At 42.1% G+C, this 24732-nt stretch overlaps 1 protein-coding gene and 1 long non-coding RNA gene across 2 annotated transcripts in view; both read right to left on the bottom strand.

The window, feature by feature from the left end:
• Window positions 1-1165: 1165 nt before the first annotated feature.
• LOC113477772 lies at window positions 1166-12846 on the bottom strand. The gene is made up of 4 exons (XR_003397965.1): window positions 12575-12846; window positions 7687-7821; window positions 3327-3448; window positions 1166-1589 (listed from the first exon to the last, which is right to left on the bottom strand). It is a non-coding gene; the product is annotated as an uncharacterized LOC113477772 (long non-coding RNA).
• Window positions 12847-15365: 2519 nt separating this feature from the next.
• The window catches only part of GALNT2 (polypeptide N-acetylgalactosaminyltransferase 2), a 55556-nt gene continuing 46189 nt past the window's right edge, over window positions 15366-24732 (bottom strand). Inside the window, exons 13-16 of the mRNA XM_026844576.1 lie at window positions 24558-24641; window positions 22704-22830; window positions 19108-19227; window positions 15366-17776 (exon numbers count right to left, since the gene is read on the bottom strand). Of these exons, the coding sequence (XP_026700377.1) occupies window positions 17621-17776; window positions 19108-19227; window positions 22704-22830; window positions 24558-24641 (487 nt within the window). The 3' untranslated portion in view covers window positions 15366-17620. The remainder of the gene's footprint in view (window positions 17777-19107; window positions 19228-22703; window positions 22831-24557; window positions 24642-24732) is intronic.

Raw genomic sequence — 24732 nt, forward strand, 5'->3', positions numbered from 1 at the left:
GACACGGTGCTTCTTCATAGTAATGCGTTTTCCGCAGGAAGAAACTTAGTTTGCATCTAAGTTGTCCAAAAAAAATTTCAGATTTTAAGGTAAAATAAAACATTAACAGAAACAACAAGCAGCACGCCCCTTGATCTATTTAGTATCTCTATGGACTCAGTCTCTAGGAGGTGACTATTTTTCTTAAGTTTCTTAGCTAGTATCAAAAAAGGGGAGGGCAAGAGAGCCTGACATGTTCAACACAGCAAAGCTCTCAGAAATCTTTCCAACATATAGATATCTGAATTGACAAACCTTAATGTGCTGGTCTGTAGGGCAGTCTGGATCCTTCACACAATCAGCTCCTCCAAGAAACAGGTTCCTTTTCTCCTTTGCCTTGTATTTAGAGATTATTTATTTTACTATTTTTTTAGAGACCTGGACAGGCTGGAGCCATGGGCTGAGGCCAACTGGAGGAGTTTCCATAAGGCCAAATGCCGGGGGCTGCCCTTGGGCCACAACAACCCCCAGCAGTGCTACAGGCTTGGGGAGGAGTGGCTGGAGAGCTGCCAGTCAGAGAGGGACCTGGGGGTGTGATTGACAGCCGGCTGAACAGGAGCCAGCAGTGTGCCCAGGGGGCCAAGAAGGCCAATGGCATCCTGGCTTGTGTCAGCAATAGCGTGGCCAGCAGGGACAGGGAAGGGATCTGACCCCTGTCCTCGGCACTGGTGAGGCCGCACCTCGATTCCTGTGTTCAGTTTTGGGCCCCTCACTACAAAAAGGACATTGAATGACTCGAGCGTGTCCAGAGAAGGGCAACGGAGCTGGTGCAGGGTCTGGAGCACAGGTCGTACGGGGAGCGGCTGAGGGAACTGGGGGTGTTTAGTCTGGAGAAGAGGAGGCTGAGGGGAGACCTTATCGCCCTCTACAGCTACCTGAGAGGAGGGTGCAGAGAGCTGGGGATGAGTCTCTTGAACCAGGTAACAAGTGATAGGACAAGAGGGAATGGCCTCAAGTTGAGCCAGGGAAGGTTTAGACTGGGTATTAGTAAGCATTTCTTTCCAGAAGGGGTTGTTAGGTGTTGGAATGGGCTGCCCAGGGAGGTGGTGGAGTCCCCATCCCTGGAGGTGTTTAAGAGTCGGGTTGACATAGCGCTGAGGGATATGGTGTAGTTGGGAACTGTCAGTGTTAGGTTAATGGTTGGACTGGATGATCTTCAAGGTATTTTCCAACCTAGATGATTCTGTGATTTTTTTTGCACCACAATCGTTACCGCTGAGTAGCTGGGGAGGAACCCACAGGCTTCTGCTCCGAGACATGACATCCAAGATCAAGAAGTGATGAAACCACAGTGCTTGCCTGCAGCACACAGTGGAAAGCGTTGAGGCTGGAAAGGTGCAGGTGCATCATCAGGGTAATGGACTGGCATGAACATGCACTGTCTAGTGTCCAGGCTCCCCAAGATGCAACCAGCCATGCCCAGCACAGTACTGGCACCCGCATGGTGGCTCCAGATATCACTCCGTAGGCACCCAGAGGCAAGAGGGACCTAAGGAGATGATTACAAGCCACTGCAGCAAGACCAGCTGCACACCAGTTGAGATGTTCAGCTGTGTCACAAACCAAATGAGAATTTCTCTGAGCTTGCTGTCGTGGTTGGAGAGCCACCCACAGCAGCACATCGCTTTGCTCCCTGGTCCCTGGATGTGCCGTGACCAGAGCTAATGCTGTGTGTAATCAGGCTACATGATCAGAGTTGTGAGAAGAACTGCAAATCATCTTTAACACACTAATGGAATAAAGCAAGGAATTTAATTTCTGAAATTATGCAATCCAGAATATGATTAACACTGAGACATGCGCGCAGACACACACACACATATAACATCAGCACTGTCATTTAAAACAACACTATCCATTCAGGTCAGGCCAGGGCCTGCAGTAACTCAATCTCCTGTGAAATTATTCTCAAGAGAATTTGGAATTAATAATTCCAGTAATGTAGCCTTTCTTAATTAAGACAAACTTAATGTTCCATTTTGCAGTGTTTCCTAATATCCTGTCCCTCTTGCCCCTTCATCCCCAGAGGAGCAGAAAGAAAGAAGTGCCAAGTCACAGATGCTGCAGAGAAGGATACCCCCAGCCATCACTAGGTCAAAGCACAGGCACTCTTAAAGCACCTTCATCCTAGACTTGATAAAGCACTTTACAGGGGGTAATGAATGGCATCTCATCAGCCCCCTGGAAAGCAAAGCCATCTCGACTCTTCAGAGACATCTCCATGCTCCAGTTCCCTTAGATTATAGCACAGATCAGATGATCAGCCAGCCACAGTTTTTTCTTTGGGAAGCAAAAAGTGATGAGAATTGAGGAGCCAGAGACCTCTCTCTCCCTCTTCTACTGTTCCCAGTTTCCCCGGTGAGGACCTGGACAGAATTCCCAAGGAATGCTGGCACTGACATCACTGGAGATACTGCCATGCTGTTCAGGTGTTTTACCAGCCTTTATTCTGCTTTTCTTTGCCTTTTTTTTTTTTTTGTGTGTGTTACAGGTTTTGCTTAGGAACTCATCATCTAAGAAGCAAGAGCAGCAGCAAAGCAGGTTCTCAAGCTCATGGGAGTTTCACAATCCACAAACCTGAATGCAAATAACCTCCCCTGAGCAAAGAAGCTCACGCACCCCAGCACAGCCCTCACCCTGATGCAGAGGCAGCTGTTACCAATGGTGATGTGAACATGCCCAGGTGCAATAAGCCAAAATATGCTCTTTTTCATACTTCCATGATGTGGGGCTGAATTTTAACCTTAAAAGAAGGGTTAGATATTCCCCCTGTCAGATTTGGAGTCCCCAAGAAGAGCAAGGCAGGATTTAAAATCACAGCATTGTCTTATACCCTTTGGAGAAACAGCAAACCAAACCACTTCAGTCTCTTTGAGACAGACCCAAAATTTTTTAAAAAGGAGAATCTTGTCAAGCTTCCAGCAGCCAGGTACAATGATACCAAATAATAAACTACAAAAAAGGAAAGTTGTAAGGGAAAGGGGAGGAGGGGAGAAACATATCTTTAATTTGCTCTAAGATCAGCATTTGCAGCCAGTCACACCAGAATAAATTGCAAATCACTCCCAGGAATCGGAAAGGTTCATTTCCTACTAGTCTATCTGCATTCCAAAGCCTTTTAACACCAAAACTGTTGGAGATAAGATTAATACATGAATTAATGTATATATGTATCTCTTGAATATTTGGACTGAAAAACTGGTCTCCAAACACAAAAACTGTATCTCCACCCAGCCACAGAACAAAGGCCCCATCCAACACTCTCAAAGAAAAATGTAATTCTGTACCTGCCAGCTTTCCTCCAGCTTGTGCATGCTGTCCTCTTCTCACTGTCTCTCTGATTCTTCTTTTTTCAGTCTTCTCCATTATTGGGCTCAAGAACCCACTACCACCTTGTACGGAGCTACTTCTGAGGTTGAAGAGAAGCATCCCAACAGCTAGCTTGGCATATCATTTTTGTGTTGAAATAATCACCTTTTTTTGTTCCTATCCCATGATTAATATAGAGCAGGTAGAACACTTCTCTGTTCAGAAAAGCAATTTTAGAAGTGCCACTGCAGAGTTCCACAGTTTCTGTCTTTTCAGATAATGTCAAGTATTTACTAAACTGAACATTGATGATGACCCATCTGCAGTCAGATCAATCAGTGCTATTAAATACTGCAAGTCAGGTTTAATAAACTTAGCAAAATATTAGCCCTTTTAATGAAGAGAATTTGTTATTGCAGCCAGGAGCTTGGTGCTTGTGATCCTGGGACTAGAGCAGCATTGATGTACCTGAAAGGTATCTCAGCAGGACTCAGACCAGCTGCTAAACATCTGTATTCCTTACAGGGGTCCTGGCCAATGCAATAAACAGATAGTAGATAGTTTAAACAGATCATCCATATTCAGCAGCAATCTCTTACCTGGGATGACAGTGGCCAATTTCAAGGCATTGTGCACTACAGTGATTTTAGAAGCTGCTTTTATGTTGCATAAAATACACCTGCCTTGCCCCTGTCCTGGGGCAAGTACTCACACACCAAGCATAAATACTCAAGTAGGTTCACTGGATGCCAGCAACAGCTTTCTTCTGCTCATGCAACAAGCAAAGGAGATTCCCCAACTTTTGTTCCCACAGGCCACAGTGAACAATCAATCTGTTTCTTGGGACTTGTCCAATAACATCATTAAGTTGGAATGGAAACTTCTATAGAGGCAGGATGGTTCAGCAGACCAGTTGTAAACCATGTATTATGAACATCTTGCAAGGCACTGGGCTGTACATTTCTGCAATTACTTTCCAGCAGAGCAGCCTGCAGGAGTGATGACCAGGCACCCTCTGGGCAAAGAAGACACAGATGAAACTGGGCTGTAAGGGAGCTTCCCTGCTATAGCCCAAACCTCAGTCATGCTGGAAATCCTGTCCTGCAGCTGTGTAGGTGGGAACCCAACCTCGTGCTTGTGCATCAGGTTTAATCATCAGATATGCCAGACCAGCCCCCTCCTCTTCTCTCCATGTGCTCACCCTATCTGTTGTCTCCTTAGTTTTACTGCTGATGGTCCTGACGGGCTCTGCTTTCATGCTGCAAATAACCAAATTGCCTTGACACTACGAAAAAGGGAGAAAACTAGAACAGAAAGAGTGAAAGAAATAATTTTTCTCTTACTGTTTCTTTTCGAACAACGAAGAGTTATTTATAACATGGTCAGGTTCATTGTTGCAAGACAGCAGTGCCCTTTCCCAGCTGACAGAGCCTGTCTAGCAATGACAGCCTCCAAGTAGCCTGCAGGATTTTATTGCCTGAGGTAGCTTAACCCAGTTTCTCATGTGGTTAATGAAAATCAGCAATGGATGAGATTTGCTGTTGCTGCTGTTCTTTGAGACCCTACGCAAAGGCTGAAGCACCCAGGAACACATGAGCAGCTCTATCTTCTTAAGACAGATTTACTTAAAATTGGGTGGTTGCAAAGTCATCATCCCTCACTGAAAACAAAGCATTACATCTTATCTGGAGTTTAGGAGATTTACAATATGGTTCAAAAGTTGTCCTTCTCTCCTTTTGGCATCTCAAGGCTGTGTGATCGAGGCACTCAGAGGACAGCACACCGCTCCCTAGGTGGGTGGCCTAAATCCTGCTTTGTCCATCGATGCTGCAGGGCACTGAAGGAGTTTGTTGCCCCTTTCTCTCCCCTCCCCATCAGTTAGGTGCTCCAGCATGCTTTCACCCCTGGCAGGCACCACAGGACAAGACAGGGGCATCCTCTCAATTTGGAGCAATGCAACCATTCCACAGCTCCCAGGGCTGAGGAGAAGTCTCCCCCACAGAGGGACTGGTAATGGGCCAGCATTACATGTGCCAGGCCTTAATCCAACAATTTGCATGTCAGCATGGTATGGCTGAAGGGCCCAACTCTGTCCTTCCCATCTTCCCCTGCAGTGCTCTGCAAGAGCTCGCTTTGGTACATGTCCATCAAGAACATCTCTGGCCAAACATCACATGAATGTCCCAAAGAAGTGTCAAGAACAGCAGATTTGTATGTCTCTAAGCTGCTCAAAGCAGTGTGGAGAAGATGGAGCAGGAGTGTTTTAGGAAAGAATGATAAAGGGTCACTGTTGTGGGATGTTTTGGACCTCTGGCACCTTCACACAAGCTTTGAGTTTCACGGGATGCTCCCTGGATAGGCCAGATCCTCCCAAGTCAAGCTATGACCAGAGTTTCACTGTAACTTTGCAGCAGCGGTTGGAAAAAGACGCAGAGCTTGGGTTTGGCATGGCTGCCAAAAGTTAATTAAAACAACAAAAACAAACTAAGGAGAGGGCTGTGCATATGACAGGGTTCATCCGTCAAATCAGGTAGAGCTTGTGCTTATTACATGCATCAGACCAAACTCCCCGCAGTGAGCTTTCTCTACCTTTCCACCTCCTCAGGGCTAATTTGAGAGCTGTTCTTCTCAGCCCATAATAATCGCGAGGAAAAAAAAAAATCAAATTCTGTTCTGCCTAAAGGAGGAAACTGGAACAAGGGAACCGTCAGGAAACTTGTCTTGCTGCCATCTCTGGCTCTCCTAAGAAAACTTGTGCTCCAGGGCACCCAGTCAAAGAAAAACAGAGCTGCCAGCAGGATGCATGGCTTGAGCCCTCCCCATGAGAGAAGTCAGGCAAGCAGGAGATCATCTGCTGGGAAAGGAGAGGCCACTTCTCACAGATGGAAAAGCAGTGGGCTGGTATGCATAGGTGAACACAGAAATAACCGTACTGTACAGAAAAGCAGAAAGTGAAGCATTTTCTCTGTGGACATCTTATGCTCAGACAGCCTCTTTTGTACCTACAACACCCCCAAATCTTTGCTGTGAGGAGCAAGACCTCCCCTGCCCCAAAAGGCAGCCCCTGACAAAACAGACAGCATCAGCTCACTAACAGAGCTCTTCACACACTATATGCTTTAAACACATTTGTGGCTATTCTTGCTCCAGCCTTTGCAGACACAGGGAGCAAGGCTGACATGAATGCCACCTCCAGTGCAAATATTCAGGCAAAGCCAGAACAGAGTGAGCAGGCTAAAAGGTCACATTCAACTCATGTAGATTTGGGCAAACCCTTTGTGTCCCCATGAAATGACCTTTTATTTGGCCAGGTCTAAATGAGATATTCCTTTTCCTCTTAATGTTAAAGTGAATGTTTTTTTGGTTTTGTTTTTGTGTTGTTTTGTTTGGTTTTTTTTTTAATCTTTCCAGAAAGTCACTCATGGTCCCTCAAGGGCATTTCTCACTCCTGCCAGGCTCAGTTCTGCCCTATACAGGCTGGGCATGTCTTCAGCTTCACTGCCAGAAATTGCTTTCATCCATTTGTGATCCATTTCACGAAAATGGTGGGGCCGGTTCCCACCAATCGCACAGTACAGAAGTTCCCAGGTTGCAAAAGCCACCTCCCTTTTTTGTCATCATTTCTCTAGCAATGGAACCCACGGTGACCTGTCTTGAACCAGGACCCGCTTTGTGCCAGGTGAGGGTATTCAGAAGCTCATACAAGCCTTTCTGCGAGCACTGCTAATAAAGGTCTACATTCAGCTTGTTGAATCCAGGCTAATGGAAAATCCCATGGCATGCTTTCAGAAGTCTGTAAAAACTTGTTTTCTTCAGAAGGTCTCAAAGACTGTCCTTATGGACCGTGCAGTGAAGAGACACCAGAATGTCAAAGATGCCATCTTCTACCTAAAAGGCTATTGAGAATGATGATTCTTACAGGTTTATATCTGTAGCAGTTTTGGATAGGAAATTCTTAAAATGGCGTGTGGAATTTGATCCCTGAAGGCACTAGACTTCCTCCATTCACAGTAAAATGCAAAATTAATTTCCTGATCTTTTCGAGGGTCTTTTTTTAATATTTCCTCTTTCTAGGTGAAAGTCTGAAGTTTAAAAACTCTCTGCTGCCATTTGCCATTATAATATCAAAATCGACCAAAAACCTTTTCACATTTTATGCAAGAGGTTAAGGACTCCACTTTGTAAGTAAGCTGTAGCAAAGAAAGGCAATTTGAAATGACAGCTGGAGATGGGATTCTCTACCTAGCACATTAAGTATCAGCTGATTGGTAATGACTTCTGGGTATGCTCCGTTGGCAGTGCTGCCTCGCACGTTCCTGGCAATGCACTATTGCTTACCTAGCCTGCTGTTCTCCAAGACACTCTGTGCAGCCGCGCGTTTGTCCAGCCTCAGGTATGAGCTACCCGTGACATTTCAGATGGAAACTGTTAGCAACATGGACCAGAGGACAAGATAACCCAGTAACCAAATGCCTAAGGAAAGATCGAAGGAATGAGATCAACACTGAGTAATATTTTCTCCACCTGCCCTTCAAGCTCCCATCGGTCTCTGACTTAAAGATGTCTTCCTGCTGCATGTTTTACACGTTTGCATGTTTTACAGCCTTTTTTTTTTTTTTTTTTTCCCTTCACTGAAAGGGCTTTCACATCCATGGGGTAGTTTTCAACAGTGTGAAGTACTTGTGTCTTAAACTTGGTACCTGAAAACATCCTTTTTTGGACTTCTTGTTCACTGTTTGTAAAGAACAGCTGAGAGTTAACTCCTTATCTATATTCTCCTTACTTTTCATGATCTAACCTCTTCTTGTACAGTCACCACGCCTTTCCAGCTCAAATAAGATGGAACAAGACAATTCCTGCTCCTTGCTGATAAAGAACTTCAAATGAACAGGGAAAGAAAGTGGGCCATGGCATCTGCTCTGTGCCACTCAGCCTGTAGTTGAGATATGTCTGTCTCACTTATTCCATTTTCCCTGTGTCTCTCAAGATTTACCAACATGCCGTGTGAATACTTTGATCTATTCTAGCACATAATCCTGTTCTGAAAAATGGGAACCACAACAGGTCAGAGATCCTAGGACGACCAATTTTTGGTAAGTTCCTTGAGCAAACTGAGGGACTCTCAAGAGTATCAGTTAAGATCAGCAGCCTGCAAGTACTGCATGTGGACATCTAACAAAGTTTTGTTTACCATTTTCATCAAAACCCCCCACACCCTGTCCTATCACCTACAGACCCAACATTGATTTACCTTGCTATGCTGGCTTTGCTAGAAGCCAAGGAAGATGTCCACCCCTCAGGATCATTGACTCAGAGCCTCTCAGAGCACTGTCTAAAAGCTGGCTGTCCTTATTACAAACCCCAAAGTACAACATGAGTGGTAAGCATCAGTGGGAATTTTACACAAGTAACAGCCGTAAGGGCCTCATCCTATTTTTACTGGAGTTGAGAGGACCTTCTTTCCCCACCATCCCTCCATCTGCCTTGAGGACAGCTCAGGGACCAGCTGTAGCAATGGATGGTCTGAAAATTCTGCTTCTCAGCTAGTTTAAAAGGCTCAGTCTGTAAGGGGAAAAGTTAAGAGGTGACAGAATCAGACTCTAGAAGCTCTGATACAAAGAATATTTTGAGGAATAAAACTTAATTAGCAGACAAAATGGCTGGGAGTCAAAGCTAGATATTCAGCCTGGAACAAATTACTCATTGAAACAAACTTGGAATAGCTGACAAGAAGAGAATTAGATCAGCTGAAGAACAAGATTTCCTAATTCTCAAATTCATCAGCTTCCCAAGATATTCAACTGCCTAAATTTTATTTTTAAAAACTGACTGTCCTAAACACTTCTGAAAATTGTCTTTTACATCCAAGCTGAATGCTCTTGTTGGAGGTCACCTCCAAGCAGAAGCTGAGGACTTGGCACAGATATCACTGTCAAAGATGTTACAGATTATCCTGTAGAGCACAGGACAGCTAGATCTTATTTTACCTTAAACTATGAATTTACTGACTTAGAAATACATTTTAAGCTGCAACTACTCTGCAGCTGCTTCTCCACACCCTCTCACTTTGCACTTGTCTTCCACTTCACTTTCTTTTCATCTTTTCTACCTAGACATCAAAATACCAGTGAGCGTGTCATCTTCTTTTGTAGATCCTACTATGACAGAAGCTCTGACCCTCATCAGTGACCTAAAGATGCCACCCTCTCTCAAATGACTTGTTCAATAGGAAAAGTAAAAGCAACATCTTCATACAATTCCGAAACCAGCTGGCAGAGCACTTAACACTAGCATGGTTTGCACCATATCATACAAAGGACAAACTGCATGCAAGATGGAGCATTTTCTTTCTCAAGAGTGTCAAAAACAAAGTGTTATGTTCCTTCCAAGTAGGAAAGTCCCTATCAAACCTTAGCTTGACGTTGAAATCAAGACCTTGATGGAACTTAAAACCTTCTTCTTTCTCTCGCTCCCTCTTTCTCCTCTCTTGCCACTACGGGTGCTGCTGGCTTATGACTCAGGTATCAGCATGTATTGGGTTTTCATGACAAGGTTTTGGTAGCAGGGGGCCACAGGGGGAGCTTCTGTGAGAAACTGCTAGAAGCTTCCTCTGTGTCTGATGGAGCCAATGCCAGCTGGCTCCAAGACAGAGCCACCACTGGCCAATACCAAGCCCATCAGTGACAGTGGTAGTGCCTCTGTGATAACATTTAAGAAGGGGGAAAAAAAGCTGCACAACAGCAACTGCAGCCAGAAAGAGGAGTGAGAATATATGAAAAATACAACTCTGCGGACACCAAGGTCGGTGATGAAAAAGGGACAGGAGATGCTCCAGGCCCCAGAGCAGAGATTCCCCTGCAGCCCGTGGTGCAGCCCCTGGTGGGGCAGGCTGTGCCCCTGCAGCCCATGGAGGTTCACGGTGGAGCAGAGATCCACCTGCAGCCCCTGGGTGACCCCACGCTGGAGCAGGTGGATGCCTGAAGGGGGCTATGACCCTGTGAGAAGTCCATACTAGAGCAGGTTTGCTGGCAGGACCTGTAACCCCATGGGGGACCCCAGTGGGAGCAGTCTGTTCCTGAAGGGCTGCACCCCACGGGAAGGACTGATGCTGGGCAGTTTGTGAAGAACTGCAGCCTGGGGGAAGGACTCATGTTGGAAAAGTTCATGGAGGACTGTCTCCTGTGGGAGGGACCCCACACTGGAGCAGGAGAGGAGTGTGAGGAGTCTTCCCCCTGGGGAGGAAGGAACAGCAGAGACAACGGGTGACGAACTGACCACAACCCCCATCCCCTGCCCCCTGTGCCACTGAAGGGAGGAGGTAGAGAAAATCATGAGCAAACTTAGCCCAGGAAGAAGGGAGGGGTAGGAAAAGGTGTTTTAAAGACTTTGTTTTATTTCTCATTATCCCACTCTGATTTGATTGGCAATAAATTAAATTAATTTTTCGCCAAGTCCGTTTTGCCTGTGATGGTAACTGGTGAATGATCCCTGTCTGTCTTTATCTCAACTCATGACCTTTTTTTTGATATTTTCTCTCCCCTGTCCAGCTGAGGAAGGGGAGCTATAGAGTGGTTTTGGTGGGCACCTGGCATCTAGCCAGGGTCAACCCACCATACAGCAATAAGGCTGTTTTGGTATAAGTAATAATAACAATAATTATCATTAAAGGCATCTCAACTGGAAAGCAAAGCAGAACATCCATCAGCTCAGGCTGTCTCATGAAAACAAGAGGTTTGATTTTACAGTCTAGTTAAGCCAAGCTTGAATGCCTTTCAGCTACTGAAAATAACAACACTCTTTCCATCTTGGGTGGGGTTTTTTTTTTTGCCAACCTTCCTTACACCCCACACTGGCTCACCAGGAAGCATTCCTAACACTCCTTTTAACTGCTGCTAGCTCACAAATTGGCACAGGACAGTGACAAAACCGTACCCAAAATCTCACAGTGATGAGCAGGGAGGAACAATACCTTAAGCAGATGTTGAATCTCCTGGCCCCACAGGATAGGCAAGCTGCTTTTATGTTTTACTGGTGCTGGGCAGGGAGGAAAGTTCAACATCTTTCCCCCCTCACCTGCTTCTGGTTATGAAACCCTGCCACTTTGTGCCAGCAACCTGTTCTCAAGACCCTTCAAAAGGCCAACTCATCTCTCCAGGGTAGAACAAAATAAATTTAATCTTGTCCTACTGCTTCATTCACTTAATAGTCTCATGGAACGGTCACCAATGCTAGCACAAGGGAGGAGAGGCAGGACCAGCACCCCTCTCCCCCTCAGCATCAACAAATAGGCTGGCTCAGGTGAGCACGGAGCTGCCACCTAGGAATCCACCTCACACTCACTTCACAAACAACCTGAAGGGCAGGAAGGAAGGTGACACAAAAGTTAAGAGAAAAGCATTTTGCGTAAGTGGTGCTCACCACACAGTCAGAGCACAGCAGACTCTTGGTAGTAATTTTCTAACACTTTTTACCACAATGGCCAGATCACCGAAAGTGAAGTTTAATTAATAGAGGTATGGCAGAAAACATAGCTATTTGCTACTTCCAAATCCTTTTTAATTAAAAAAAAAATCCTTGGATTAAAAACATCTGCTGTGTAGAAATAGGGACTTGAAATCAAACAGATCCCTCTTCCTACATACAGAGCAACAACATGTCGCTCTGCTGCAAGAAATCAAATCAAATCAAAAGGGTATTTTGCACCCATTCAGACAACCTCTTGGAGGGCTGTACAGAGAGAACATCTGTGGACTGACTCTATTCCAAGTTTTTAAGCCTGATTACTAGCAGATCTTAAAATAGCTACTGGATGTTAAGCTGTAAATAAAATGTGCAGTCTAACAAAAGATTCAACCCTCACATTTGTGCTCATTCTGTAATCATGGCTTATTATCCCAGACTATTTTTTTCAGTGGTTTCCATTAATTTAAAATAATTCTATACAGGAACAAGCCTCTTGCTAGAGTGTTCTATAACAAGTTATTGCTATGAAATTATTCATTGTATTTTAGGCTGAGTGAGGACACAGGTGAATCCATGCATGCAACTCAGGTCCACATAAATTTTGTGGAGTATCTACATTTAATATATATTTAAGTAAGGCAAAGTAGACTTTTGTATACAAAAATAAAACACTTCAAAATAACTAAAGTTCAGCAGTAACAACCCAGACAGGAACTGGAAAATACTCTACAAGACCCACTTCAAACAAGACAACAGTCCTTACCTTAAGCAGGTTGCAGCCTTTTAAACTCTCCTGATGTACTGGGTTTGCATGGCAACGTTTTGGTAGCAGAGGGCCACAGGGGTGGGTTCTGTGAGAAGCTGCTAGAAGTTTCCCCTGTGTCCAATAGAGCCATGCCAGCCAGCTCCAAGATGGACCCATCATACCCAAGGTTGAGCCTGTCAGTGACTGTGGTAGCACCTCTAGGATAACATAGTTAAGAAAAAAAACGTGCTGGGTAACCTGTAGCTGAGAGAGGAACAGGATGTGAGATTAACTCTGCAGACAGTGACGAAGGATGGGGAGATGCTCCAGGTGCCAGAGCAGATTCCCCTGCAGCCCGTGGTGCAGCCCATGGTGAGGCAGGCTGTGTCCCTGCAGCCCATGGAGGTCCACGGTGGAGCAGAGATCCACATGCAGCCCAGGGGGGACCCCATGCTGGAGCAGGTGGATGCCCAAAGGAGGCTGTGACCTGATGGAGAGCACTGGAGCAGGATCCTGGCAGGACCTGTGGAGAGAGGAGCCCACTTTGCAGATTTGCTGGCAGGACTTGTGACCCCATGGGGGACCCATGCTGGAGTGGTCTGTTCCTGAAGGACTGTCTTCCACAGGAGGGACCCCAAGCTGGAGCAGGGGAGGAGTGTGAGGAGTCTTCCCCCTGGGGAGGAAGGAGTGGCAAAGACAAAACAACCACAACCCCCATTCCCTGCACTACTGGGGGCAGAGGAGGTAGAGAAATCAGGACTGAAGTTAAGCTTAGAAAGAAGGGAGGAGTGTGGAAGGTGTTTAAAAGATTTGGGTTTATTTCTCATTATCCTACTCTGATTTGATTGGTAATAAACTAATTTCCCCAAGTTGAGTCTGTTGTGCCTGTGACAGCAACTGGCAAGTGATCTCTCCCTGTCCTTATCTCGACTCACAAGTCTTGCGTTATGTCCATCTGAGACATGAGACAGACTTTACATTTAACATTAGATTAAATTAAAAGCTTCCACTGCCAGAAGCTTGTTGTAATTATCTTTTAGTATTACCTGTCAGTTCACAAGTGTCAAAGGACATTTAAGATAGAGGATCCACATTTGACTTCTCCAATATGATCTGCAAATGCCAGGTGGTTTCTTTTGTTTACTGCAGTTTGACGGGGCTTTTTTATTTTTGCCAACCATTAATATTAAGGATTTATTTGCTTGATTTAATTTAGAGACACTTTGAAAGGTGCTAACTAGACTTCTGGCACACAGGGAGAGTAAGTTTGCACCCAAAACCTCTCCTTTCCTACAGCCCAATAGGTAAAAATCTTCCTGTCAGTACAATTAAGAGAGTAGGAGGGTTTAAGTCTTTCCTGTAAATGCTTCTGCAGGTTACACTAGCTGATCGTATCCTTGGGGCTAACTGAAAAGCTAAGTTTCTTAGACTGGAGCAAAGATCCTATTCCTGTATGCCACAGAGTGGAGAAGGATGTGCCCTAAGAACTGACTTGAGGCATCTCTGAAGCTGGACAAAATGCCACAACCACAGGTGAGACTTTTTACTTCATTCAGTCATTCTTCTTCCCATTTACCCTGCCCCAGAGAGAACCGTATCATCCACCAGCTCTGCCAAGCTGATGCTGTAATTGAGCACCATGCCCTGGCTGCAGTTCCACTTACTCTTACAGCAGTAGAATTATTCCACACTTTAACAGCTGTCCATCACCTACCGTGGAAGATTTGTTCCCTCCCCAACTGTGCCAGTGCAAGTTCACTTGGAAGCTCTCTAAACTAGACCTGTGTAATATTTTTCCCCAAAGACACACTTTTTTAAAAAAAAAAGTTTTGGTTTTAAATCTGGAGTATTTAAGATCTAGCTTCAAGTGTACCACAGACATCTGAATTACTACCCTGAACAACAGAAGGACAACGGGAGCAGGTGAGGACAGGCACCACAATCAACTATGAGAGCTGCTGCTGCAATCATCCTGCAGGAGGTCCTGTCATGCTTGTCATACTGATTTCTGGCAGCAGAGAGGGACAGTATAAGTCTCAAGAAGATTAGGCCTAGTGGGGCAGGAGGGGGAGTGCCTTAATGTTTTCAGGTGACTACAGTCAGTGCTAACTCACTCTTCAATGTAAAGCAGCTTCTAAAATAAGACAATTTCCTCAAAGTTATCATATTCATTTAAACACAAACAAATTATCTTTTCATAAATGCAAATATACACCCACATATATACACTTCTAGAGCAGGGGCTTTAAGAAATAACCAAGTTACCTGAAGTATTTGAAAACTACTTCAGTCTACAAGCTCCAGGCAGACTACTTGGTTTTACTCAGTTATATTAATCACCACACATTTATCTATAAAGCATTCTTCTTTATTTAAGTTAAACAATTTTTCAAGGATGGTTTCCATCTATAAAATGAAAAAAGTACAAGCTCTGTACAGCAGATTTTTCAAACCAACTGAAAAAACAGTTTCCAAACTATGTTTTGAAAATCTGCAAAACAATATCACCATTCTTGCTCTGAAGACGGTAAGAAAAGTTCTCAGGAGACTCCATCACAATTTGCTTCAAGGGCTCTTAATTTAGCTTTCAAAGGGGCAAATTTCTTCAACATTAAAAACCCCTAAAATCACAGTAAGTAACTTTGGCACACTGTCATGTAAACATAACAAAAGGATACTACTTCTTGTCTGTTCTCTCGAAGAAAAGCAACATACAGCTCCTATATTAAAAACCCCTAGGCACAGCATCCATGGGGAATTAGTGAAAATATTCCTACTTTGTATGATAGCAGTTGACATTAAAGACTTCAGAGGTGGAAGATGGAGATTTTTTATTTTTTTTTTTTTTGCTAGCAATTGTGATTCAGAAATAAGAGGCAGGTCATTATTCAGAGTTGCAACTGCTGATTTCAGTTAGTTACTATGACCAAAGTTGCAAATGGAAATACCTCCATAGTAGAAAACTGAGTGGTTGGGTTTTTTCTTTTAAATTCTGTTCTTCAGAACCTCAAATAATTGACTTGCTGCTGAGCCCATATTTCAGCACTTATTTTTCCAGAATATGAAGAAATCTACTGCTATGTTTATGAATCACATTCTTCAATTTCTCGGCTAGGTTAAAAGGCTACAGGTAGGGAGAGATTAAAAGCTGAAAAGTAGTTTATCCACTGTACGGCCTCTCAAACAGGCAAGTTTTAGAGAAAGTGGATTGTGAAGAAGAAAAAAAAAAAAAAAAAAAGTAGTATTAATTACTCATAAAAAAAGTCAGGTGATATTTGGGAGAACCTGGATTTAATGCCCCCATCCAAAAGGTATGCAAGTACTTGCAAGTCATAACTTCAGATACACAAGGTATTTATGGGCACCATTGACTGGCACAGTTAAAGTCATTTTGCCCAGAAGAGTACCACCTAATGTACAGATACAGCCAAAGAAAACTGAAAAAAATCAGGAACTATTCTACTTCCAGGAACAAAGGAAGAGGAGAACTGTACCAGCATACTATAGTACAGCAGATGTTTTTCATCTTCTTATAATCAACCCTCACATTTTTCCAAGATCCATCATCTTACCAAAACATTCCTGGCACTGCACGCCTGCACTAATTTCTGTCAATGCTGTCTTGCTTATCAGTACTTATTTACCTTTCATTTTCATTTTAAAAGCTCATTGAAGCATTTGCTTTTAATAAAAAAGTATATAGTCTATGCAAACATAAGAAAGGACAGGTCAAAGTTGGGGTTAACTTCGACAGTATAATATAAAAATGACATCAGCTGGACTGAAGCTGCAAAATGCACAGGTTCTATGGTTAAAAACACATGGGATCTGCTGGTATTCAGGCTGATTCCCAGAGCCAAGCCTGAATCCATTCAAAAACTCCATTTAAAGAAACAAAATGGAAGAAAATTCCCCAGTAGTAGGTCTATAAATTAAGCAAGTGCAATCCAGAGATATTACATAGCTGCTCATCCTTGCAAATTCAAATCTTGTGCTGTCAGTGATATTACTATTCTATCTTATTTCTACAACTCAAAAGGGAAGTTTGAGACAATTTTTTCTCATTGGGGCCCAGAATGAAACTGTGCTGAACCCACATGGCTGCATGGAAGCTCTGCACCATTTATATAATTTTGTAAGAAAGGAAGAAGTATTTTAAAGTACTACAGAAATGATCAAACACAAATATCAAATACAAGTTTAACGTTGGGTACATGTAATGAATTTCCAAGTTGGAATAAATCTGAGCAATCATCTTGTGCAGATGCATTGGCTTATTCTGCTATTTTCTTTCTCCTCCTGAGCTTCATCATCTCCAGTGAGGGTGAAGTGTTAAGAAGTAGATCCAGTTTGCAAAGCAAAAGCATCCAGTGTTAGCACGGACATCATACTCAGCAGCACAAAATCCGCACCTTCATAAAGTTTCACTTTCCTAGCATTCCAATCCAATTTCTGGTTGTACATACATCATTCACTTTGTTGATAATTATAGGATGATGAAAACTGATATAAATCATTGGGAGCTGACAATATATATACTTTTATATATTTATATTTAGAGTCCATCATAGAAAAGTTCATATTCAAATTACCAAGTACACACAGGAGGAAAAAAACCTTCAAAATGACATTTCTGTTTCTGGAACGACAAACCATGATTTCTATGCAAATGGAGATTTCAAATGACCTTCTCCTAGTAATTTTTCCCACCCTCCCCTCCCACTCCCTCTTCCCCACAGGTGTTTCTTCAGATCCTTTTTTTATCATACATCAGTTGTTCCTAGAGTTAATTATCTGCTGTGCAAGTACGTAACTGAAGACAGAAAGGAATCGTTGAAGTCTTCACACCAATAAGGAATTGTGCTGCAGTCATGTTCACTGACATCTTTGCAGTGCTCCAAGCCCCCTGGATCCCTGGTGTCTGCTTCAGCACTCTCCTACTTTCAGATAAAGGTGGAATACTGAGGTATATAAGTTCCGTGGAAAGTTTTAAGAAATACATCAGTAATTCAATCAAAACTTTGCCCAACGTCTATGAATCAAAACAGCATTTTGCTTGTAAGTCTACTGCTGCAGATTAAGTGTGAATTTCCACTGTTGTGACAAAGAAGGACTGCAGATCTCAACAGTGAGACCACCATTTTTGGCATTTCGGCTGTCTAGACAGAGGTTGCTGCCAACGTGCCTCAGTTTGGAATTGCTTTCAATTTGTTCCCATTTCTGGAAGAGAAAATACAGTTATTGAGCTAGAAAAGCAGGAAAAGGATGGGTTCTAAATCCTGTCCTTTGAAGTCTTCATAAGCTTCCCTGCCTTGTGCCTGGGAAAGTTGTGAAAACTGCAATAACAGTACACAGTTTAGATGACCCCTGAATAAGAGCATATAAGTTATGGCAAGCCTTGACAAAACAACTGTTCATTCAGCTAACACACTGCAATAGATATGGAATACACCAAATAATTTTCCTCTACTTCAGCACTTCTCAAATACACTGTCACAGTGTATTACCTGTGTGAAACCTTCGGTCTGAACTAAAAATAAAAATCACAAAACCCATCCACATAACACTACAGTTCTGAACACTGAGAAGCAAGAAACACAATCACTAAAGGCAACTTCACAGAAATCCATAAATCTGACAGACAGCTTTCAATTATACATAAGTCAACCAGTCAATCTATGCTGTCAGAAGCTCTTTGCCTAAAGTGATGCTAAGGACAGAGTAAATCCAAGATACAGGGTGTTTAAAATAACAAAGTTTTTTTCTGTTGTATTTCTAACATATTGTGACTTTACACCTTATCAAGAAAATCTTGCTTCCTTCGTTTCCTTTTCTGAAAAACAGTGAGAATATTCTTCCTTTATCAAGGAATAGCATTTCAATTATCTGTCTGCAAAAACAGAGATACAGGAGCAAGGAAGCTGGCAGGCGATCAGAACTGATGACTTAGCAGAATGAGATGAATTGTTATATGACTGCATCAAAAAGATGGTACAACTCTGCAAAGGTGATTTTCTTCAGGCATGGAAAATAGATTAAGTTACAATGCTGCATTAATAAAAATGAATTAAAGGAGTCTAGTGCTGTTATAAACAGGTCACAGCTGAAAAGAAGAAAGGAAAGCCACGCCACACTCTGGAGACACAGACTACATAATCTTCAAACTTCACTGAAGTCTGAAGTCACTTCATCTTTCAAAAGTATGTTGTGGAATATAAATTCTGTTTCAGAAAACAGACATGACAGCTGAAGACTGTTACACATCAATGCTGTTGGGCAAAACCTTTACATAAGCCCACTGTTGGGGTAAAACCTCTGTATGTTCATAAAAGATTGCCACTGGCCTATGAAAAGAAAAGCTCAGTACACAAGCTTATTCCTGCTGCTCTGCCCAGATGTTGTGCATCCTAACTTTACACAAACAAACAACAGTGAGACAAAGTGAAGTCTAGAAAGGATAGAAGATATGATGACCAGTGCATGTTCTTGCATTCTTATTCACAACCCTGGTTTTCCCCACTGTTTGCAGGGTGCATTCACAACATACTAACCTGTCTGCTGTCATTTTCCCTACAGCCCTGAAGTTTTATTAGTGAACCAGGTGCTCTGTCCACAACAGTAAGGCACAAATCCATATGTTTCACCGACTTGTCCTTTGTTAAGGCCCATTCCTAGAAAAGGGAATAAAAAAAGTGTACAAAATTGTGTATACTACCATATGCACTAGGTGCATATGCTATCTCTGCATATATAGCACAGGTTAAAATCCTGTAATTAGCTACGGATGAGCATTAGAACAGGTCATTGTTCCTCATAGAGCAGGCTAGGAAAAAAAGCCCTTTTCAAACACACGAATTCCAATTGCTTCAGTATCCCCAAGCCAGCTCAGGGCTGGGCTGGCCGTTTGCTCCCTCTGCTGGCTTTACACCAGTACAACGGGCAGTCATGCAACCTCAGGTTTAAAGTATTTGTCCAAATAAAGTATTTGTCCAAACAACGCGTATGTACCACGGTGAGGAAACAGTAGTTGTTAATGAGTGAAACCACCTCAATACACAGAGCAATACACAGGAGGACTAAACTCAAGGGGAGAGGGAGAACATTACTTCCTATCCAAGGCATGACACAATTTCCTTTAAATGCATTTAAATATGCAACTCTTAAATAGAGAGCAAAGAAAAGCTGTTCTGTATGTACATTGCTCAGCTTGTTTGATCTTGGCATCCTTCTGTGCAGGGCCTGATCTTTCACTGATGTTCAGACTCTCTCCATGCCTTTCTCTGCAAAGTCTGGTCTCCAGGATCCAGATTGGTCTTAATTTGTCTAATTATCCTTTGAAGGAGGAAGCTGATCTACCAACTAAAGCCATGCTCATTATCCAAATCATGCTCATCGCCACTTAAAATGGCACGATTTGTTTTTCTGCAGCAACCAAAGAGGAATCAGAGTTGTATAATACAAAACCCTACATATACAGGGCCAAGCCTGGCTACATTTAAATGCTATTTTGCAAGCAATCAGCATTTCAGAAAGAAATTAAATGACTAATCCCCCCCCCCTCTTTTTTTACTTATTTTCTGATACCATAATGAATTTTTGGCTTGCATAATCACTTTTAAACTCAGATTTAACAATGATTAAATTCATTTGAGAACAGATAAATGCTCAGGAAACAATCAGAACATGTAACTCATGTGATTACATAGATAGGCACCATATTATGCAAGTACTAGAACAATGACAACTACACAAAACAAAGCAAAGGCAGGAGAACCTTCTTTATTTCTCCCTCAAACCCTTAAACTGAAATTTTTTCCTTTCACTCAATATGTTAATCTCGGATGACAGCCAAATTACTTGCCTTCTCAGTTCTGTCCAGTTCATAAAATGTCAACAAGAATCATCAATAGCCACTTTTAACAATATAAGGAATTAAGTGAATTATTTTCAGAATTTATTAGGAATCACAAATGGCCCTGAAACAGATGGCCCCCTCACAAGATTTATACTGAATAATGACACTTGAAAATACTACCAGGGAAGTAGTAAAACTTGTGTTTGAGAACCCTGCAGTCAGAGAAAGTTACAGCCTTGAAAATACTGCTTTATACATCTTCACCCTCCCACCAAAAGGCTGCAAGACTTCCAGAAATCATGCAAGAAATTAACGTATATAAAAGCCAAAGGTAATTCTTCACAAAAGCTCCAAGCTCTGTTGCTGGAGACATGTACGTGATGGCCCTTCATGGTACAAAACAGTGTATAGATGCTTTCCTTCAGTGACCAAGAACTATGACTACCTCTAATGGAGATAAGATTAAGCAAGTTTCACTACACCAGAAGAGAAGAAAAATTGCAAGCAGCGTATGTGCTCGGGGCACAGGCTGGAAATAGGATAGCTCTACGTAACACTTTGAAAACCACATTTGAAAAAAATCTGTGCCATAAATCAGAAATACAAAGTTAATAGAACACTACTAACCTGAAACCTTCCCCTGACACCTAAGTGCATTTGGCTTTACCTTCAGCTCCTTATCATAACTCTACTTATTTGTACATAGTTAGCAAATACACCACAATTTCTTCAGCCCTTTAGAGGTGTGTATCTACCTTTTTAATCACTGAATTCTATGGCGGGCAAGGGGAGAGGGGAAGGGCAGAAATCCCATTTTGACTTACATTTTGCATTGAAATTGCATTGAGCATAAGACAGAGTACACTCTTCAAATTATAAGAGGTGTCCACAGCCTATAATACTCTTAATCCCAACCCCCCTATCCAAACCCTCTCAGTAAGGATAGGTGCAAACCACATATTACAGATTTAAACACTCTGGTTTGTTCTCTATCCCTCTTCTCCCATGTGATTCATTCCCTCTAATCCCATACGAATTCTGCTCAGTCATAAAACCTGGTTTTGACCCATTCTGCCTCTTAATCTGTCAGAATGTCCTCTCACAGAGACCTGTTCAGAGTAAGGGTATATTCGTTTGTCAAGGTTAGCTTCACAGAAGAAACTACACAGAAAAGAGGGTCAGATTCAAGGGAGGGGAGTTGGAAAGAGGAAGATAACTTTGTTTAACTAGAGAACACACAACATCACCAGAAACTTCCAAGATTTCTGTACCAAGGCAATTCTGACATGTCCACCCTTTGTCCTAAAAAACATTGTGGTGTTCTGAAAAGATGTGTACTTTCATAAAGGTAATAGAAAAAGCCTCCCCAGATATATTCTCTTTAATGATAGGTAAAAGAGGCCTATCTCAGATGTATGATGGCAATGCATTCAAATCAACACAATTCATCCTCCAGGAAATACCTTCTTTATTTTAGGCTTCATCTGTTGTCAGGGTTTTCCCCTTCTAATTTAAATCAAAGAGTACAATTTTGATACTTATTCAACACTAGGTTTGTAACTGGTCAGCCTTCTATTTTAAACAGATGTACTTAAGTATTAATTTTACATTTGATTTATAGTCAGGTTGATTCTGAAAAGAATTTAGTGACAAAGCAGCACACAAAACAGTTAGCACAGATGTATATACTTTGTGAATGATAACTAAGTCACTACTGCATAAATAGATTCTGTGAAATAATTAACGCTCACATTTACAGATTTTACACATTTGCAATTAGTTTAGAGCAGGATTAGAAAGGATTTGTTGAAATACTCCCTTTACTCTGTGATTAGGACATGACGTCTAGGCACCTCTGTTTTCTAGAAGAGCCAAATAGAGATTTAAGTTTTTTTTTTTTTTTTTTTTTTATACCCTGCTACTGCAAATTGGAAATGACTAATGGGGCATCACAGTTAAGCTTCCTCCTGGGAAGCAAGTTACCAGTCTCTAGTGTAAAAGCAAATGTTAATAGAGACAAAGGAAGGAGGCAATCTGATGCATTCTGAATGAATCTCTGGGCTCAAATTCTAATCCAGAAAACGCAAAATTATATTTGAGGGAGAAGTTATGTAGACAATCTGTTATAACAACTGATCTGCTGATTCAGGTTCACCTTCCTATCACTAGTACATAGTACCTCCTTAATTTAAAAAGTTTCACTTTGTTGTTTGGTTTTGGGTGTTCCCCACCACCAAGTATGGGATATTAAAAAAAAAAAAAAAAAACAAAACAAAAAAAAGGCATACAGACCTGGTTTCCCCCGGCATTATGACATTCATAAACTCCAACAACACCATCTGCAAAATGGCCCAAAGTGTCAAGGCAGTTGGTACCCTGCTGCAAAGCCCCAAAAGCTATATCTTGATGATCAGGTACCCTAAAATGAAACCAGAAATACCTGCTTAATTCAGAATCTTTAAATTCTGGGGTGTTTTCAACTCTTTGTTTTTACTTAGAGAATTTTTAGGATGACAGGTTAAAAATGAGTGATGACTACTATCTGGAAATCTCAATCATCTTCTGAGAAGGGAAGGCAATTATCTGATCATGAACTGATCAAACGTGAGTAAACTTGCAAGCTTACAGCAGAAAACAGAAAAACTTGTACCAGAGAATGAGGATGAACATATAAACTCAGCACAAAAAGCAAATAAAAGATGACTTAGAATCATTATTTAAGGTCACTCAAGCTTAATGCTTTCAGTTAAGGTCATCAGCCCTCTTTTTTCAACCAAGCTACCTTGTGGCAGAAATATGACATTTCCCAGTATTTCCCAGACTGTTTTTACTGAAGTGTTAGAAAAAAGGTTAGGAATTTAAACAAGAAAAATCAATGTTTTACTGCTATCTATTTTGTAATGGTTGCACATAAAGTGCACTCATATAGTATGGAAATACCCAGGTAAACCTATTCAACAAAATAGAGTTGTGGGGTAGAGACCATCAGTTCATGTCAAACAGTAAAGCAAGGGCATATTAGCTCCTTTTAAAACTTCAGACTATAACATGAGTATAATAATTCAACCCAGCAGAATGAGCATGAGAGATGATACAGAGCAAGATGACATTACACTTAAGTAATGCTTATGGTAGCACATTTTCCAGGAGAGCTTGCAAGTCGTATTTTTTGTGAGAAATTAAACAAAAATAAATATCCTCTGGCACTTTTAAGAGAAAATAAAGAATAACTTACTTCCTCAGCATCATCCTGGTTTATGAGACTCTTTAGTATGTCTGGTTACGTACATGTTTTGCTAGGGCTGTGATGGCTGGTGCTTTTGTATTCCAAGCCCGTATGCCACTAGCAGTTACCCGACTACTGACATGAAATGCCCCCAGGAAAGAAACAAGTATTCTTATAAGCCACACATAGTATTTTACTATTACACTACCAATATTAGGTTGACAGCAGACAAACTAGTTTATAGACCTAGATGTGACAGACACACTTATTAACAGGTTATCAAACAAAAACCTTTTTATCCTTTTAAAAAGGGTTTCTCTTCGAGGATTTTTCATTAGTTAGGATGCATTCACATTACAGAAACTGTTAGCAATGTTACCCCTCATTTCCCTCTCCTCACCCCCCTGCCCCACCGCTTCCCCAGTTAATGATTATCCAGTGATAGAGAACAAGAGACAGAAAGAGCAGAAGACTCTGCTTGTATGGCAAAGATACAAGGCCCTCCTGTCTGTGGACTCCCCTCACTTGTGCTATACTGAGATTCAGTCTCCTCCCTCAACTAGGCATGTGCTTAGGCAAAGGCAAAAGCTTTAAAGGGACAACAGCAGCATGCAGAACAACGCACTTTTGAGCCCAGTTTTGTGGTTGTGTAGGAGACGAACTTTGGGCTCAGATGAGTCCTTTGGACAGTGTCTTCTAAACTACCTGCTATTGCAGCTGTAGTTGCAGTAAGTAGAAAAAGAGAAAGCAGTTTACTAGGGAAAAACGGCTCTTTAAGAATAGAACTAATTAAAGACAAAAGCAAATAAGCCTGCATGAGGCATTGCTTTCACAAATAAATTAAACACATCCTTTATAATCCAAGGAAGGAAAAGGAAAAACTGATCATTTCTTGGAAGAGAAATTCAGTCAAAACTCACCGTAACTCAGGATAAACATTTTCAAGATACCACTTGAAGGGTTTGCAGCTAAGTCTCTTTCTGAGTTCCATTCGGCTTTGAATACTAGACAGGAGAAAAAGGAGCAGTTTTAAAAGTCAGGCTGCTGTCTTCACATGTGGAATTAAGGAAACTCAAAACCAGTAGAAATGTAGAA

Source organism: Athene cunicularia (genome assembly GCF_003259725.1).
Source record: "Athene cunicularia isolate RWA chromosome 3 unlocalized genomic scaffold, athCun1 chr3_part1, whole genome shotgun sequence".
In the NCBI taxonomy this organism is placed as follows: Eukaryota; Metazoa; Chordata; class Aves; order Strigiformes; family Strigidae; genus Athene; species Athene cunicularia.